This window comes from Athene noctua, chromosome Z (genome assembly GCF_965140245.1).
Source record: "Athene noctua chromosome Z, bAthNoc1.hap1.1, whole genome shotgun sequence".
Taxonomy (NCBI): Eukaryota; Metazoa; Chordata; class Aves; order Strigiformes; family Strigidae; genus Athene; species Athene noctua.
The window spans coordinates 46,408,284-46,425,092 of NC_134077.1; the positions used below are offsets into that span (position 1 = coordinate 46,408,284).

The window sequence follows — 16,809 nt, forward strand, 5'->3', positions numbered from 1 at the left end:
TACAGATTTCATATCATGTAATAAACAGTTTTCATACATTGCACTAACATCTAACTTGAGACGTAACTTACCTTAAACACATGCATCCAGCCGTTTTTACTCTTATACTATTAAAACAGTCCTGGAAGTAATATACAGCCTGATGGTCCAGTAAGGAATACATTATTTAATTTAAAAAAGAAAAGAGGAAGAGGGAGGAAAGGAAGTCTGTGTGGATATGATTTTTGTATCAAGCCCTATACTGTATAGCCTCTCTTAAAATATGTGGTTTTGCTTTGATTGCTGTTGACTGACCGTTAGCTGTCAACAGCCACCCTGAGAAAGGTGCCTAGGGTTAGTAATTACCATCTGTGTACAGACTGAAAGCTGCTGGTCCCTGTGCTGCTTCAGCATGTCCCAGCTGGGTGACATCACCAGCCAGCCCCTGGCTGCCGCGTCTCTGCATCCCACCACTGTTTTCTTCCAAAATGTGACTTGTGGCTTCCTTGGGGGCAGCTGGCCAGCCCAGGGGCAATCCGCAGCTGTGGTGAGGGGCTGAAAGGGGAGGAGAAAGACCCTGAAGGTCTGGCTGGAGGGTGCAGTCAACAAACAGCTGCTATTGCTCTCCTGCAAATGGACAGTCAGCTGGAAAACAGCAACCTCGGATCTACACATACTTAAGAGAAAGGGATGGTGGTTGGGGGTGGCCTTTCTAAAACCAGGCTTTTGCATGCCCTTCCCTATGCATGGAAGGGGGAACTGCTCATGGTCGCAGGTTGTCCCCTGGTGACAAGCTGCACGTTGCCATTACACAAAAAATATGACTCTGAGACAATGCTACCATCAGCAGTACAGACATACCCTGTGGAAATTTTCAGTGGTTTTGTGTTTACAAAATTGGTTTATTATAAATTCTTCTTAGAAACAATTTCCTTTTGTTTGTCCTTCCTCATCTCACCTACAGCTTCTCTGTCCACTGCTTATTCTTTTTTCATTATTTGGCTTTGGACAAAGGAGCAATCAGCATCTTGAAGAATTTTCCCTTTTTTATTTTGGTATGAGAGCCTGAAGTTAAAGCAATAAACTATTGCCCACTAATACCCAGACCAGAAATAGGTAAGTATACTTACCTGACATAGTTTTATATGGTTCACTTCAAGTGTCTGGTGGAAAAGTAGTATATCAGGGTTTCATCTTCTTGATGAGTGTGCTTGTCAGATAGTTTGGTTTGGATTCTAGACAGCTTTAACTGTCTTTATTTGGTGACTTTGCATCTGGGTGGAAAATAACCGGACAGCCCATTTAGCCAAAAGATTTTTGTTAACAGTTTGTCCTGTCAACTTCCCGTATGAATAACTTGAACATAAAGTAACACATGCTGTGGGTAACCTTAACAATCACAGGTTTGCATGTTCAAGACCTATACTTGTTATCTGCCTGGAAAAAAAAAAAAAAAGAAAAGAAAAGAACAGTGCTCTGATTTAGTGGACAATGACAGCTACAGTGAAGTGACCCATGCTTGTGATGTTTGGCAGCCTGCCCCTGAAGAATGAGTCCATCTGCAAAGGATCTGGTGTGCTGGCATTTGCCTTTACCGTGCCTCCTTGCCTTATGCAAACTTGACTTCCACTGAACTTTATTTCCCTCTCCTTTTAATACTGATTTGAGGAGGAAGAGAATTGATAAGTGGATATATCATACCTGCCAGCTTAGCAAGTATGGAAACTCCCTGTATGGTGAGAGTGTTGCATGTCAGTAAGTGAAGTTGATGGGCCAAAAAGTGTCTTGCTTTTCAGGAGTCCAGAAGATCCCAGGGAAACTCTCATCTGGTCTTTTACAGTAAGAAAAAATCTTGTAAAAGATACTGCTGAGTGACTTACAGGGAAGTACAGAGTCCTCGAAGACCTGGTTTGTGCTGGTGATAGAAGAGCACTGTGCTTTTCAGTCTGTACTGCAGTGTGATGCTGGGCATGCAGTGCTGTGGAGGGGCCAGGCATCTGGACACTGGGTGGTATTGCTGGTATAGAGCTAGATGTTTGCTGACAGTTGAAGGTTTCTGTTTCTTCCAGTGTTTGCAGTTACCTTATTTCATTCTGGAAATGGGGGTGTCCTTGTAATTGTGTTTGACACTTGTAAAACAACGTGCAGTGTGCAGCTCCCAATCTCTCCAGGTTTCCACCTGAAAGTTGAAAGTTACTGTATTTAAGTAGAAGGTGCCTACGCAAAATGCAGTTTAACAGGTGCTCTCTGTTATTTAAGATCAGATCATGTATTACTGCATTTATATTTAGAAGGAACTGTGCAGATATGCGGCCTGTGAGATGATAACATTAGTTAATGATCATGATGCCATATCTTTCAAAACAGGTATTTCTATGATTTATGGGCAGATAAAGCCTTGCCTCTTCCAGATTCGTGGGTTATCAGTGGGTTCTCTGGAACTTGACAATTCAAGACTTCTTCACTCTGTTAACTCCAGTTTAAATGACCAATGGATTTGGAAGTTATTGGGCATGAGGCCAGAACACATTGTGATTACATAAACCTCATTTTCCTAGAAACCTCTGCTAATTAAAGAGAGAGTGAAAAAAATATTTAATATATTAACAGAAGAAAAATGGCAAATCATTAATGATTTATTTTTCTTAATAACATGGCACTTTAAAAAGTAGCTGTATGTCTTTCCCCATAGAGAATTGGTTTGGTTATTTGGTTACTTTTCAGGTACCAGTCCAAATTAATTTTTTTTTCCATTTTATGTGCTTAGTTCATCTTAAGTGCCTTTGGACTCTTCAAATGTGCAGTTTTTTTCACTTTGAATCTTAGATACTAACTCGAATTTGTCTGTGGTATAACTGTTTTTCAGTGACTTAGGGATACTCTTTTTTTCATGCAATACCTGCTAGTGTTTGAGTAGGGAATCCTGGGATGTGACTTGTAGGCCTGAACTTGTCTGGATGGGCGTAAATGGGTGACATGCCCAGAGGGACCTCAGGAGTGAAAAAGCTTGCAGAAGAATAAATGTTGGAAGAAGAAAACTGAAGGGGCTGTTACTTTTGTATTGCTAGGGTATGAAATAAGGAAATTAATACTGTTTTGCGGGAGTGTTCAGTGATTGGATTAGTACAGTTTATGGCTAGTCATATATTTAGCAAATTTATCCAGCAGGGTCAGGTTGTCAGTGAGTACATGGCTAAGGCAGTATCAGTCCGTTAGCACACATTTGGATGAGCAGTGAGGTTTAAAAGTGAAGAAGCATGGGTTAAAAGGGTCAGAATTGATGAAGCTGCATCAGGAAGGGCCCTTGTAATCTCTGATTGTGGGGAGCATGACATGGTGATTCAGTTTAGGGGCACTATTGGTTTATCATTTAGCAAACTCATATTAGCTGTCCAGATCCCACATATTTTCTGTCAAGCAGAGTCTCAGCCTTGTCAGGTGGCTTGCATGTTGGTCTCTTCTGAGCTCCCCTAACTGGGGATGATGCCTTCAGAGTGACATATTCTGAGGACTGGAGGAAAGACCTGTCACTTAATTTCCATTTGCTGTGATTGTACTTCTTCAGCAAGTCTGGGGTCTGTGTGATAATGCTCCTATTCACATTAATTCATATTTGATTTATGAGTGAGGTTTCATGTAATACAGCATCACACTGATTTACAAAACGCCTTCTGCTCTTCACCCAATAATTCTCTAATCAATAAAAGCAATCAGTTTTTTTCACAGAAGTTAACATGGGACTAATCATCATTGACAAGACTAGGTCAGGTTCAAATTTTGCTTTACTTGACATCGGTAGTGTAAGAGATGATTTTACAAACAAATACACTCTGGTAAAGGAGTTGAACCTCAGGAGGGAGGAGAGTGTAATTCTATGAAAAACACTACATGGGAAGTGAAAGGCCAAGCAAATCTTCACCAGAAAATCTTTAGAAAAAGCCTTTATCTCATCTGGAGCCATGATTTCCAGTTGCAGGTAGCAGTCAGTAAATATGTTGTGGGGTGCTAGCTTTGTCATGTCTGGGGAGTGTGAAGGTAGAGGCACCAGCAAGGGACTCTGCGGTAATGGTTGTGTGGTTTACAATGTAGTCTGGAAGTTTAACTGTGACGGACAGAATGAAGATTTTTTAAAACAGCATTTACTCTGTGTGCAGGTTAATGCAATGTAAGTGTAATTAAGAACAACCCGTGGGATTACAACACAGAGAACCGTTCGACATCCCTGTGATGTATACCGCAGAAAGGTAGAAATGAGTGTTGTAAAACCTTAAAAGATAGGGAGTATGAAAAGGTCTTACTATTCTGAAGTTTGGCTTCTAACTGAATGGCATGTTTCTGATGCATTTTTTATGTTGCAGTGGTAAAAAGCTACATCAGCATTTCCCCAGGTCTTGGGTGTATTATGTCATGTTAGCAACTGTATCGTACTATTCTCTGTTGCTCATGCAGTTCTAATGCTGCTTAATTCACTGTCAGCACTTGATTTTGCTGACCAAAAAAACCTTGTTTGCAGCCTTGAGCTACCTTCACTTCTTTTATGTTTTGCATTGTTTTACCTTCCCCTGCTCCCCCAGTTCCACTCATATTTATTTACCTTTTGTCACAACAAATCTGAGGGAGAGCTGTGTGCCCTGCATTCTGCTTGTGGCTCTGCTCTGGGTGGGTGGGGAGATCATGTCACAATTTTAATTACATACAGGAGAAGCATTTGTTTGCCTTTTTTAGTTATCAATTCTTTCTCTGAACTCTACAGGAAAAAAAAAAACAACAAACGCAAGCAAAATATGTGCAGAACTGTCAACACAGTTGGTAGTGGCAGAGAAAGTGCCTGCAAATCTCAGATGATGGGTAGTAATGGTTAACTGTCTGTAGTTATATCGTGAATATACAAGATTTTTCATCTGTTTACTAGAGAGACTAATGTAGTTCATGTTGTTGCTCACATTAAAATGTATTTTAGAAGTACCTGTAATTGATGGGAGTATATTTTTAGGATACCTGTACACCTGTTACAGCATTTTAAAATGAGCCCGTTAGTAATTATAGTATGCCTTGGGATGATCAGATTAATTTTTAAATATTATTATTGATGACTATTAATATCTTCCTTTGATATAACAAATGTATAATGAACTAGATTTCCTTAATTAGATTACAGAAATTTAGGGGAGTAGTCCACAGTTGCATCATGCAGCTGCATTCCTTTCGTTTTAACATTTTTAAACCATGAGCCTGTAATAAACTCTAGGGAAACACAGAAGTGTCTGAGCTAAATAGACCTTGTATTGCAAAGGACCTGCCTTAAAGATCCTGCCCAAATGAGATTAAAGATGCAAATTTGCCAGCAGAAGTTTTTCCTTCGAATAGTATAAAAATTGCTAAGGGGCAAGAAGATTTTAGCATTCTGCTGAGACATACATTTTTTGTTATGTACTTTAGTGGAGGAAGGACCTGGCAGTAAAATGCCGTGGGCTAGGTTAGATATGTTGGGTGGTCAGTCGGGTTGTGAAGTCAGAAAATTCTCCTGCACTGGAAGGGTTGTATATTCTGGTTAACAATTAAAATGGTTGGAAAACATAGTTTGCTAACTCCCATATGAAGTTTGAAAAATGCCTCTTTCCACCCTCGATATATGCAGATGTGTTGCTGGGTATTTGCGAGCATTTTGGGAACAACGATTTGCCTCTTTGAAGTTCTTTTTCATGGAGGTCAATGGTGCCACTCACACTAGAAACCTCGAACCTGGTAGCAAAATTCCTGTTTACAGCTCGCGAACATAAATTATGCAATATGCTGTTGGAGGTCAGAGGACCTTTCTGTTTTAGCATGAGTTATGTACTCTCATACATCTACTAATCACTAATTTGAATAGAGAAGGTGTTCGCCAACATGGGTATTTTCAGTACCTAAATCACAGGTACTATGTATATGTACATAGAAAGGATACCAATGTATTATTGGGTGAGGTAATTTAAGCAATATATAATAAGAAAAGTAAATCTCTGAACAGTGTATCTCAGTGCAAACTGTACACAGCAAGAGTTAAATGAGTCATCTATGGTTTTTATTGCTAATATAAACACTTTAGCAATGCTAATCAGTTGTGCTGATTTTCTGTTTTGATTTTACTTAATAATTAAGCAAAAGATCTGGAGTGCAATCAAGTTTTACACTAGGGGGTTCATGCAAATGATTCTTTTTTATTTTAAATTTTCTTAAATGCATCCAAAAGGAAAGTTACAGAAATTGAGAGTAAAAGAAAAAAAGGAAATACAGTTTACAGTCTGCATAATCAAAATGACTGTTTTCAATGAGAGAAGTCACCACTTTGTTGAAATGATTAGCTGAAAATACAGCTGCTTTTACTGCCTTTTAAACAACGGCACATTGACTACTGTGCTATGCAGTGTGCATGCAGAGAAACAGTTACAGACCATGAAATGTCTTTCAGCAGCTCTGATTTTTCAAGAGGGATTTAGCAAAATGGGATCATCTCTGTATCCTCAGATATCTTAAATACAATAGTTTTTTTGTCAGCTTTTTTATGTTGACTCTGAAGAAGGTATTGTAAAGTAAGACTATTTAATCTTTTTTCATGGCCCAGTGGACTTTTTTCTTTTAAAATAAAGTTATTCCTGTGGTTTGTTTTATTCTGTCCCATAATATTTAAAGTAAGAAATTTCTATTTCCGATTAATTTACTTTGTTAAAAATATTTGTATTATTTCAAAAGATTCAGTAGATATTATTTTATTGTACTACAGGTGAGACTCGATGTAATTTTTTTTTTGTAATCTCTGTCATCACATAGTGTTAAAATTTGTGTTAAAATATGGATATAAGGTCAAATATTCACTGAAAGGGAAATATAGCAGCTTAAATCATTACAAATTGCCTATTACTAGTGTTCATTCTGGCATTTGTGTTAATGACAGGTTGGATTAGAAGTGTTTCTATATGCAGATTAAAAATAACTGCTTGAAAACAAAGATAGACCTAGTCAAAGTGTTAGGATAATCCTTTAGATTTTTATGTTATTACAATAACTTTTTTATGAGCAGAATGTTTTTTCTATTTGGGAATTGTATGACTGGCAGATGAGGGGGTATTTTTGCAAATTATATTGGGAATTCAACTTTAAAGAGCAGTAGCAATGCAGGATAATGTGAAACTGTGTCAACAATATAAAGCAAAGTAATTTAAATCTTTCCCCAATTAATTATTTAGTTTGCATGAGAATTATCAGTTAGTTAGTAAAAGCAACATGCCATTTTTTGCAAGTCCTGAGCTCTCATTGTACCTTCCAGTAGTGCTTAGCATCTTGAAGAATTGATAGGGAGTGTTCATGCATCCATACAATTTCGTTTATATGTTTGCATCAAAAAATAAACACCACCACCACTGAGTCCTGCAGAACATCTTTATATTGCTTTTTGTCCCTCTGACTTGCATCTCTTCGTGTGATGCTGTTGCCTGGGCCCTGCAGGAGGACAGTTTATGGAGATACCCAGGTTGAGGTAGTGCCCAGGTGTTAAGGTGCAGCCTTCCCCAGGCGGATCCTGGGCATCTCCCCTCTTGCTGACCCAGGGCCCAGGTACTCAGGCATCCTTAGGGGGCCACATAGTGAGCTCAGTGTGTAATTTTGGGGCAGATTTTTTAAAGAAAGATGCTGCTTGAGATGGGGCAGCATCTGTGGTTTGTAAGAGGTCCGTGTAGGCTGCAGGCATTGGGGGTGCTGCTGGCAGTGGATGGAATAGCACAAAGACCTTCTGTGAGTCAGTGATGTGCAGGATTTCTCAATGTGTGTCATCAGCTGAACCGTTCTACTCCTGCGTCTTGAGCAAATACGAGCCTCAAATTTAAGTTGCAGCTCTTGTCATTTAGTGTGGAGAAACCATCACTAAATAGACTGAGCCTGGCTGCATGCAATTTGATGGGACAGTGGTGTCTCTAAAATGTAGTGTATTCACTGGCTGATCACCCTAACACTTATGTGAAGCTACGCCATTTGGGTTACTTTTCCAAACTGGGCATGATACTGCTGCTGCTAGGCAAGCAGTGTGTGTTTCTTGAAGTACCTGTTTCTTTATATCATATATATTGATTATACATGGGTCAATAGTTTTATCTCCTTTATCATTTGTATAATATTGTTAATGCATTCTAAATATTTTTTTCTTGCAGCCATCTTTTTTTTGGAAAGATGTTTCTTCATTTGAATTTCTTTTTTGGCTTCCCTGTCATATTCCTGTACAACTGGATGGGGACGACTTTATCTTTGAATCTGGAAGATCCCAATGTGTGTAGCCATTGGGAAAGGTAATATTTTCCTCCGGAAAATACAGGATGTGAATTCTGATTGTAATAATTCTGTTTACTTGGCACATTTTAAGTGATTTAAAGCTTTTAGTTGACTAATGAACTGGGAAAAAAAATTCACATTACTGCATGGGCAAGGTAAGTTTAATAATAAGTAAAAGACTATTTCACACTGGGCTGAAATACAGCCATATTTGCAGTAGGGATTAGGATACAAAAAAACGTACAGTGTCACCTGGAATGTTACACAACCATCTGGGTGCAAGAAGTGAATAAAAATAGCTTTTTTTCAGTTGAAGTGAAAAGAAGCTTTTACATATGCAAAATATAATTAACCACGTTGGAGTTTGGCCAAATTTGATTATGCTGATTCTTTCTTATTCAGCATTCACAGAATCTGAATTAAGATTTGCTAATTTTTTTGATGATGTTCAGAAATTTGTACAGAAAAAAATTAATCAATTTAGTTCATCTGTTTGTTCACCCAGTTTCACATTAATGGAAAGGAGAGTGTCACAATGGACTGGAGAGGTTGGGCAACAAGGATTTGCTGTACTTCTCTTGCATAAAGGTCACAGTAGTGAAACCAAGACTTATGGTCTCATTATTATTATTATGCCTCTGACTGATCAGCTAGTCCTTGAGACAGTCTAACTGTTCACTTTGAGGACATCAGTGTTTCCTGCATTTAAAGTAAACAACATTTTAAGTTTAATCACTGGGACGCTGCTAAGCCACCATACATTTATTTGTGATTGTTATGACTGAATCTTTACAAAGAAAGTGAAACTCATATTTACTTCTTTATAAAGTCTCTATATGAAAAAAAAAAAAAAAAAGTCACTTAAGGACCTTCCCCAGGAATTTATCTGAGCTTCATGTGAAGCATTTGGAGTCTCAGCCCACACCATTGTGTACAATTTCTGTATACAGCAACGTGTGTATGAAGTAGTTACCATACTAAATAACTGCTTACAGTATTCAGGCATGTGTTTACGATGTTACTGGACACTGATCTATATTATGTATGCTTTTGTTTATTGTTTTTACAGATAAAAGTGTTTTTGAGGGAAGCTACAACATAGCACAAGCAAAACGGGAAAACCTCAAATATAACTGTTTACATTGCATAATGTATTTTAAAGCAAACTAATCAAAGTCTGCAGAAAGAAAAATATATCTAGAAAGCATACCCATTTTGTTGCATGAACTTTTTTCTTTCTTCTGCTGGGTGTCAGAAAGGGGGAGGAACTCCAAGTAAATGTACCGAAATATTCACACTGTTGCTCAGAGCAGGTGACAAAGGTATGTAAGTATGGAGGAGTAAAACCCCAGATAGAAGCTCTTCACTGCTGCTGTCACTGGCCATGCTATATGCTTTAAATAAATCTGCCCCAGCCAGTAATAAAACGGTCTTTACAAATGAACCGCAGTCACAGCAAGAAGGGGTGGAGAGTGCCCTGCCTTGAACAGAGCGCAGAGCCTCAGGCAAGCCTTGGCACACCACCAGTGTTTTGTCAACTAAGTCAGACAGCTGAATGGATTAGGGTTGCTTGCCTTACTAGGGACATAGGAAAAACAGGGAGTAAGTTCTGGGCAGTTAGAGTAAGTGGGTCTGGATGTGTTTTCCCTCAGTACAGGTGATGACAGTAGGAAGAGGAGATTGTGGCTGTTACCCAGCAGTAGGTGCTAAGAAGTCAAAGAGGACGTGAGTGAAAGTGAGTGAAAGCTGGATGGAGCACATATGTACGAGTATTTTACGTACGAGTATTTTATCTGGTCCTGGGAATTAGTCCTACTGCAGGAACTCGCCATGCATTCCCGTATTTTCTAACCCCCTTGTGCAAGGACTGACTGACTGCCAGCACAAACAGCCTGCTGAAAAGTTTTCCAGGATGATTCAATATTTTCCCCTTTCGCAACAGGGCTCTGTTCTTCTTGCCCTGCTGACAGCTCTGGAGGCTCTGCACTTCGGAGCATAGAATTATTTCTAGGACACTGTGCTTATAATTTGGCAGAAAATAATAATAGGACCTTGGTATAGTATTTCTAAAAAAAAAAAAAAAAAAAAAAAAAGATTGTTAAAAATTAGCTAAGGACTTCAGTATTTTATAATTTCTGATTGCTGAATAGACTGATGGCATAATTGTTATATAATTTTCCAGTAATTACTGCTTAGCTGTACTTCTGTGCTAAGAACCACTTAGTATCTAAATACACTAGCAGACTTTTCTACTATCCAAGCAGATGTTTTGCTGTGGATACAGCTATAGTTTTAAAAGAAATTGCTCGGAAGATCCAGTGAGATTTTTCTGTTTTGTATGGTAACAGCAGAAACCTTGTTTTCTGTCTCTTAACTAGTTTTCCAGCTATCCAGTGATGTTAGTAAAAGTTTATTGCCACAGGAAAAGACATACTACATACTGCTTCAATTTGCTGCTCATTTGAGACATGGTGTTTTGTTCGTTTGTATTTTTTTAAAATTTAGGCTTACATTACTTTTCTTTAAATGTTTAGTACTACTGTGTCATCAAATGTATTACACAGTAGAGACATAATTGTTCTCTGCATATATATTTTTCTTTGGTGGAAGAAGAACCTTTCAATTGATATCTTCTGTTTATTTATAAAGTTAGCTGGTTCATGTTTTATTTAAACTTGAACTTTCTCTGAGTTCTTGTTGCACGTGAGTGTTTTGTTCTATTTATTCCTTTCTATACCATCACTTTGTAAAAAGATTTACTGAAATCAGACTGTTCTTGCTTGATAATCTGTCTGCTTTCTCTCTGTCTCTCCTCAGTTACTCAGTTACAGTGCAAGAGTCATATCCTCATCCTTTTGATCAAATTTACTACACCAGTTGTACTGACATCCTAAACTGGTTTAAGTGCACACGACACAGGTGATGTATAATTAATTAATATTGTCAAACTGTTGATACTGTAGGTATTTGTAAAGATTTTGGGTCTGTCAAAATCAAGAATGATATGTCGAATATTTTAGCGATAGTGACTAGTCTGTCTAACTGCTATGGTCTTGTGTAACTGGAAAATGCTTGTCCAAGCAATGTCACATATGTTTCATTAGCAGGTGGCGGTGTATCATCCCATGGAGTGCTAACAGAAAATGAACAGTTTGGGAAAAGCGTGCAATGCACAAAATTAAATTCATCAGACCCTGTGAGGTGTATGTGTTCAGAAATGTCATGAGAGACCCCTTGCTGCTTGCAATGTTGTGTTCTGGGAAAAGTGTATGCTACTTGAAAGGAAAACAAAAGGATTTGTTGAAGGAAAATCCCTGTGCTTGCAGAAAGCAAGGAAGGGGTGAATGATTAAAAACTGATGACAGCTGTAAAACACATTTTTCTTAGAGGAATATGCTCATAAGTATGAACCATCAGCAGTGGGAAAGAGTCCCTGGGGCACAGCAGCTGGAGGAGGCAGGTCACTATGGATAGTACGTAAAAAGCAGATACTGAGTTCAAAGAGAGATTATGCTTTGTTCACCTGTGACACCATTTATATACAAGCTGTTCTTTGCTGGGAGTTCAGACTATCTCAGGTGTTGTGGAGACGTGTTTACCGCTTGGTGGAGTATATGGTCAGCAGCCAGGAGGGCTGGGGAATGAGATTTACCACGAGGAGCAGAGAGGAGAGAGCAGTGGGAGAGCCCACTTCTGATAGATCATTCTTGCTTGTGTCAGGAGGAAGCTGTATTTTCTGCAGATCTTGATGGGTTTATGTGTGTATTTATCTGTGGGCTGCTCACCACTGCCCTGCAGGGCTGCAGTTGGCCAAATGCAGCCACCGCCCTGGCAAAAGGCATGCAGTGGTGCTGGCTGCTCAGGAGGTTTAAGCTCTCCTTTGAGACCGCTCGTCTCTTGCCTTAACCAGAACTTCTAACAGCAACTCTGCCCCTGGAAAACTGGTAGACTCTTGGGAAGATGATCCCCAGAAGCCTTTCCCTTGGGAGCTGATAGCTGTAATGATCCAGAAATCTGATTTGTATTTCCAGTCTTTAGCCTCCATAGGAGATGCTAATGGCAAAGGCAGTGATGCTCTGGTTTGCATATTAGTTAAGTAGCCAAAATCCTTAACATTTTTTCCTGCTGTCTGGCCACCCATGGGCATAAGGCTTGTTGGGGAACCACTAGGATTCTTGAACTCAGAACAGATAAATCAAGGTCTCTTTGAGCTTTGTTTCTCTCCTCTTACTGATACCTGAATGTTTTTTAAAAACATGTATTTTTTGTAAGAATACATATTGTTTTGTTTATGAACCATGAATTGTATGTAACAACCATTCATTCTTTTCTTTAGGATCAGTTACCGTACTGCCTACAGACATGGTGAAAAAACAATGTACAGACGTAAATCCCAGTGCTGCCCTGGTTTTTATGAAAGCAGGGAAATGTGTATCCGTAAGTTTAGCTTCTTTTTGCTTTGAGGTTCCATACATTTATCAGAATGCTTTTATGGGCAGCTTTTGGAAGCTGAGTTATGGGGTCTCAGTTATTCACCAGTGGAGCATGTGCAGCTTTCATTGAAGTCAGTTCGTGCTATGCATATGCAAATGACAGCATAATTGGGTCTTAGATTTCTAAGTAACCAGCCTTCATGTGATTCTAACTGATGATCATATGGAAAATGCACAGCACAAGTGTCAGGGCATTTTCCAACACAGTAAACAAATAATGAGGTTCAAAACAAGGAAGGAAATAGAAGGTTTTTCTCCTTAGTGTGGGCCCCAATTGATCCCCACGCTTAGCCTCTCTTACAGATACAGAGATCTGTAACAACTGATTGAAGGTGGCACTAGTAGTGCTTTTTTGTGTGGCATATGGCCTGTCTCCACACCTTCCTGTCTGTAGAGGGAAGAGCTACGTCCAGAGCCTGGTGGTGGCCTTGGCTCAGCTCTTTCTCCCTCTTGTACAGCCTTGTACAGACCTAGGAAGATTTGATTCTTAAAACAGTATTCATTCAAGAGTGTAGTAGAAAGGCAGAATGAAAGCAGAAGAGGTGTTCATCTAGAACTCCGCTAGTGTGTGGTTAGTAGTTTAACACAGGGTTGTTCAAAGTCAAGATGGTGGGTTGTGTCGCTAGATGCTTCAGTTGGCAGGACTGACAGAAAGGAACTTGTGATAGCTAAGGAATTGTGAACGATAGCATATTGTTGGAGATGGGCAAATGTGTAGGGCTAAAAATGAAATCAATAGTATTTAAAATTATTTGTCCCTGTAAATGCACATGCGCAGCGTGGACAGCAGCAGTAAGTTTTTCAGAAGTCAGGGAAACAAATCTCTTAGTCTTTTCATCTCCCTGAAAAAATGGGCTCATCAGGGATGATCTTTTGTCTCCATCATCATGATGTTGACCTGTGTGTATACTTTTATTAGTTTTAGGAGACAGAAAGGGCATGCATTATAATGGAAAAACAGCTATATGCATACCTTGGTTTTGCTTCAGCAGTTCTAATGAGATTTAAAAAACCTGCATAACCTTACAGAAGGATTGAGGTGGCATAGTCGAATTTCTCCTGGAAGTGTGGGGCCCTGTAAGAGCAGACGGGTGAGGGGCTGGAGCCTCTTGTCTGCAGGGGCTGCCCTTGGGCTTGCCGTCCAGTTTCTGAACAGGTAACCAATGGGCAAGCCTTGCCAAGAGAAAAAGTGAAAAGCCCAGCTTACTGGAAAAGCCACGGCATGTGGGCTGTTTAAGCGGCTGCTTTGGCTTTTCACGTGTGAAGCTCTGCATCGTGTCCCCCAGTCAAACCACAACTCAGCTGGTCTGTGCAGGGAGCCTGCTGGCATACTCCTAGGACCGAGACCTGGACCAAGGCATGTACAAAAGGCAGGCTCTCTAACAACATGTTTTTAGATGAACTCTCTAAAGCACTCTGCTTTACCTGGTGTTTTTTTCTCAGCTGAGAGCTAGAAAAATGGAGATACGTTCCTTGCTTTATTGTCTGCCTTAAGGCTATAATGACAATGGTGAAGCATAGCCATCAAGGTATGGAAAAGCTTGTCCAGGAAAACATTCTGTGAAGTAATGGATAACAAGGGATTTGTCATTACCACTGGATTTTGCAACCCAGTTTAGGAGATGCCAGTGTGGTGGATAAGTCTTTGGTCTTTACCAATAAACAAGAGTCTGAAAATCAAGATCAATGCATACACTAAATTTATTTATTTAGTACAAATGCAAAATAGTTTCTCAATTTGTGCCTTTCTGCTTTTTGTGAGGTGCATACTGAAAGTGATTGACAGATTTTATTTGTATCCTTGGAAAATTATACCCTGTAAATCTCATAACACATCACACTATCCTCATTAATATTTTTGTTTTACAGCACTTCCTGGAATTTGAAAATGCAGCAGTAGGATCTTTTATTTAAGGTTGTTTTTTGCACATGAAAAAGCAATGTCAAAATGATACTTTGAAAAAACAACTTTTTAAAAAAAATGGATCTATCTGAGAACAGATTGGCAATTTTATTAACCTTTTTTGTTTCTATTGTGTATGTATTAGACTTATAAGAACCAATTTCAAATTACATTTGGTTATTATACAGCATATATGAATGATGATATTTAAAGATGCCAAATGCTGATATTCAGGACATACCTGCACTGACTTTTGAAGCAATTTTGGAATGCCTCAGACTTCAAATTATGTAAAAATAAAGACCCTTCAGTGGAGCTAACTTTGCTTTTATTTGATTCTGTAATGGTTGACCCTGGAAGGTATTGTGAGACCTTCAGTCCTCATCATCTTCAACTGGAGCTGAGGATTCAGGGCAAAAGAGGAGCTCAGTAGTTAGCAGAAGGCAGCAAATACATCAGGCTTTCCATTGTTTCAACCAGCATTCTTTGTAGTGAACTTGTACGTACTAGAGTAGATGATGCCTCCATACACTGTGACAATATTATTTGTCATCCAGTTTAACTTGGAAAACAGCTGTGATGCTGTCAGCTTACATCAAATGGTAAGAGATAGTTGTATGGGGAGGACTCTCCTCCTGTGTTGTCATAGCAGAAATATCACTGGTAGAAAGCCAAAACAAAATCTTTTTCTGCAAGAAAATGGTAGCCACATTGAAAAACACACATATACATCCCGTCTTTTTTTATATGTGAAGACAGAAGAGAATCAAAACCACTTGAAGTGTTGTGAATATCTTCTTTTACGCTGTAGCTGCTCTACAATGCACAGTGTTTCCATTAGGGTAGTTTTATCTTCCATGCAGTATAATTTTTTACTTAGTGGAGGCTGCTTCTAAAAGGCTAAAATACTTGTGGTACTGTTGATGTTTTGTTGTTTGTTCCTTTATTTGATGTCTCAATTTAGAAGGCTCATTTAGAAAATTCTACTGATAGGTGATTTTGGTATGACTCAACACTTCAGTCATACAGTGATAAAATAATAGTTAGGAACCTACAGCGTGAATACTCACCAGTCACTGTTCCCCCGGAGGTTGTACTTACTAGTGGTAATTCCACGTCACTGAGCATGGGGGAAAGAGAATTATTTGTCACTCCATAAAGAACTTCAAGAATGTTCCAGCCTTGTGTTGCTAAAATCTGTAAATATTGTATTCGCAAAGGAAAAGAATAACCAACAGCCAGAGAAAGCATGAGCTGAAATGTAAGTGGGTGGGTTTTTTAATCTTTTGGAGTCCAGTCTGAACAGATGAATTTGAACTCATCTTATGATACAAGATTTCTGTGGAATTGTGATTCTAACCGCCATACTCATTCCTGAAGGCTTTCAATAGGTGAAACTTGTGTTATGTCTTCATATTTTGATGCAAATTCCTTCTGTGTTTTGTCTTTGGGTTCAGCATATATATATTATATATATATATGTAAAACATACAAACAAGCCTTATAGCAGTTGTACTGTAAACTGTCTAAACTCCTGATGCAAAATTTTAGCATCCTCTTTTTTTGACTGATGCCATTGATAAAAAGAAGATGGTCACACTAGAAGTAGGTAAAGAGTTTTATGGAAAAGATGACCCCACTACAGCCATCATAAGTTTTTAAAAAAAGTCTGTTAAGCAACTCAGATAGCTGTTTTTCCAATGTTTCTGAGTTTGTTGAAATGATACTGCATTTACAAGACCTTTAGTAAGCAACAAAGTGTCATCTAAAGTCAGCCTCCATCTGCAGCCCTTGGAAGCTTTTCAGGAAACCTCTTCAGGAGGTTTTAAATGATGTTAATAAATATTAGACACTTTTTTTTGTGCAACTTTTGGCCAATATAGATATATTCTCTTGCAGATTGAGTTTATTATAGGAATTGAAGAATTTATTTGGAAAAAACACATTTATAATGTAGTGTAGAAGATATTTGAAATTTATTTTGCATGGTAAGTGCTGAGAGACCTTGTTTTAATTAATTTTGAGGAAGTTGAAGATAAACCTTGTGGCATATGTAGAAGGGGTTTTTTTCTGTTTCTAGTCTTAAGTGGTTTGTGCATACAAATTTAATTCACAAAATTTTGAGAACTTTTA

General features: G+C 38.7%; 1 protein-coding gene across 1 annotated transcript in view; it reads left to right on the top strand.

The window, feature by feature from the left end:
* The window catches only part of MEGF10 (multiple EGF like domains 10), a 106,005-nt gene that overhangs the window by 20,399 nt on the left and 68,797 nt on the right, over positions 1-16,809 (top strand). Inside the window, exons 2-4 of the mRNA XM_074932252.1 lie at positions 8,163-8,297; positions 11,098-11,199; positions 12,617-12,717. Of these exons, the coding sequence (XP_074788353.1) occupies positions 8,182-8,297; positions 11,098-11,199; positions 12,617-12,717 (319 nt within the window). The 5' untranslated portion in view covers positions 8,163-8,181. The remainder of the gene's footprint in view (positions 1-8,162; positions 8,298-11,097; positions 11,200-12,616; positions 12,718-16,809) is intronic.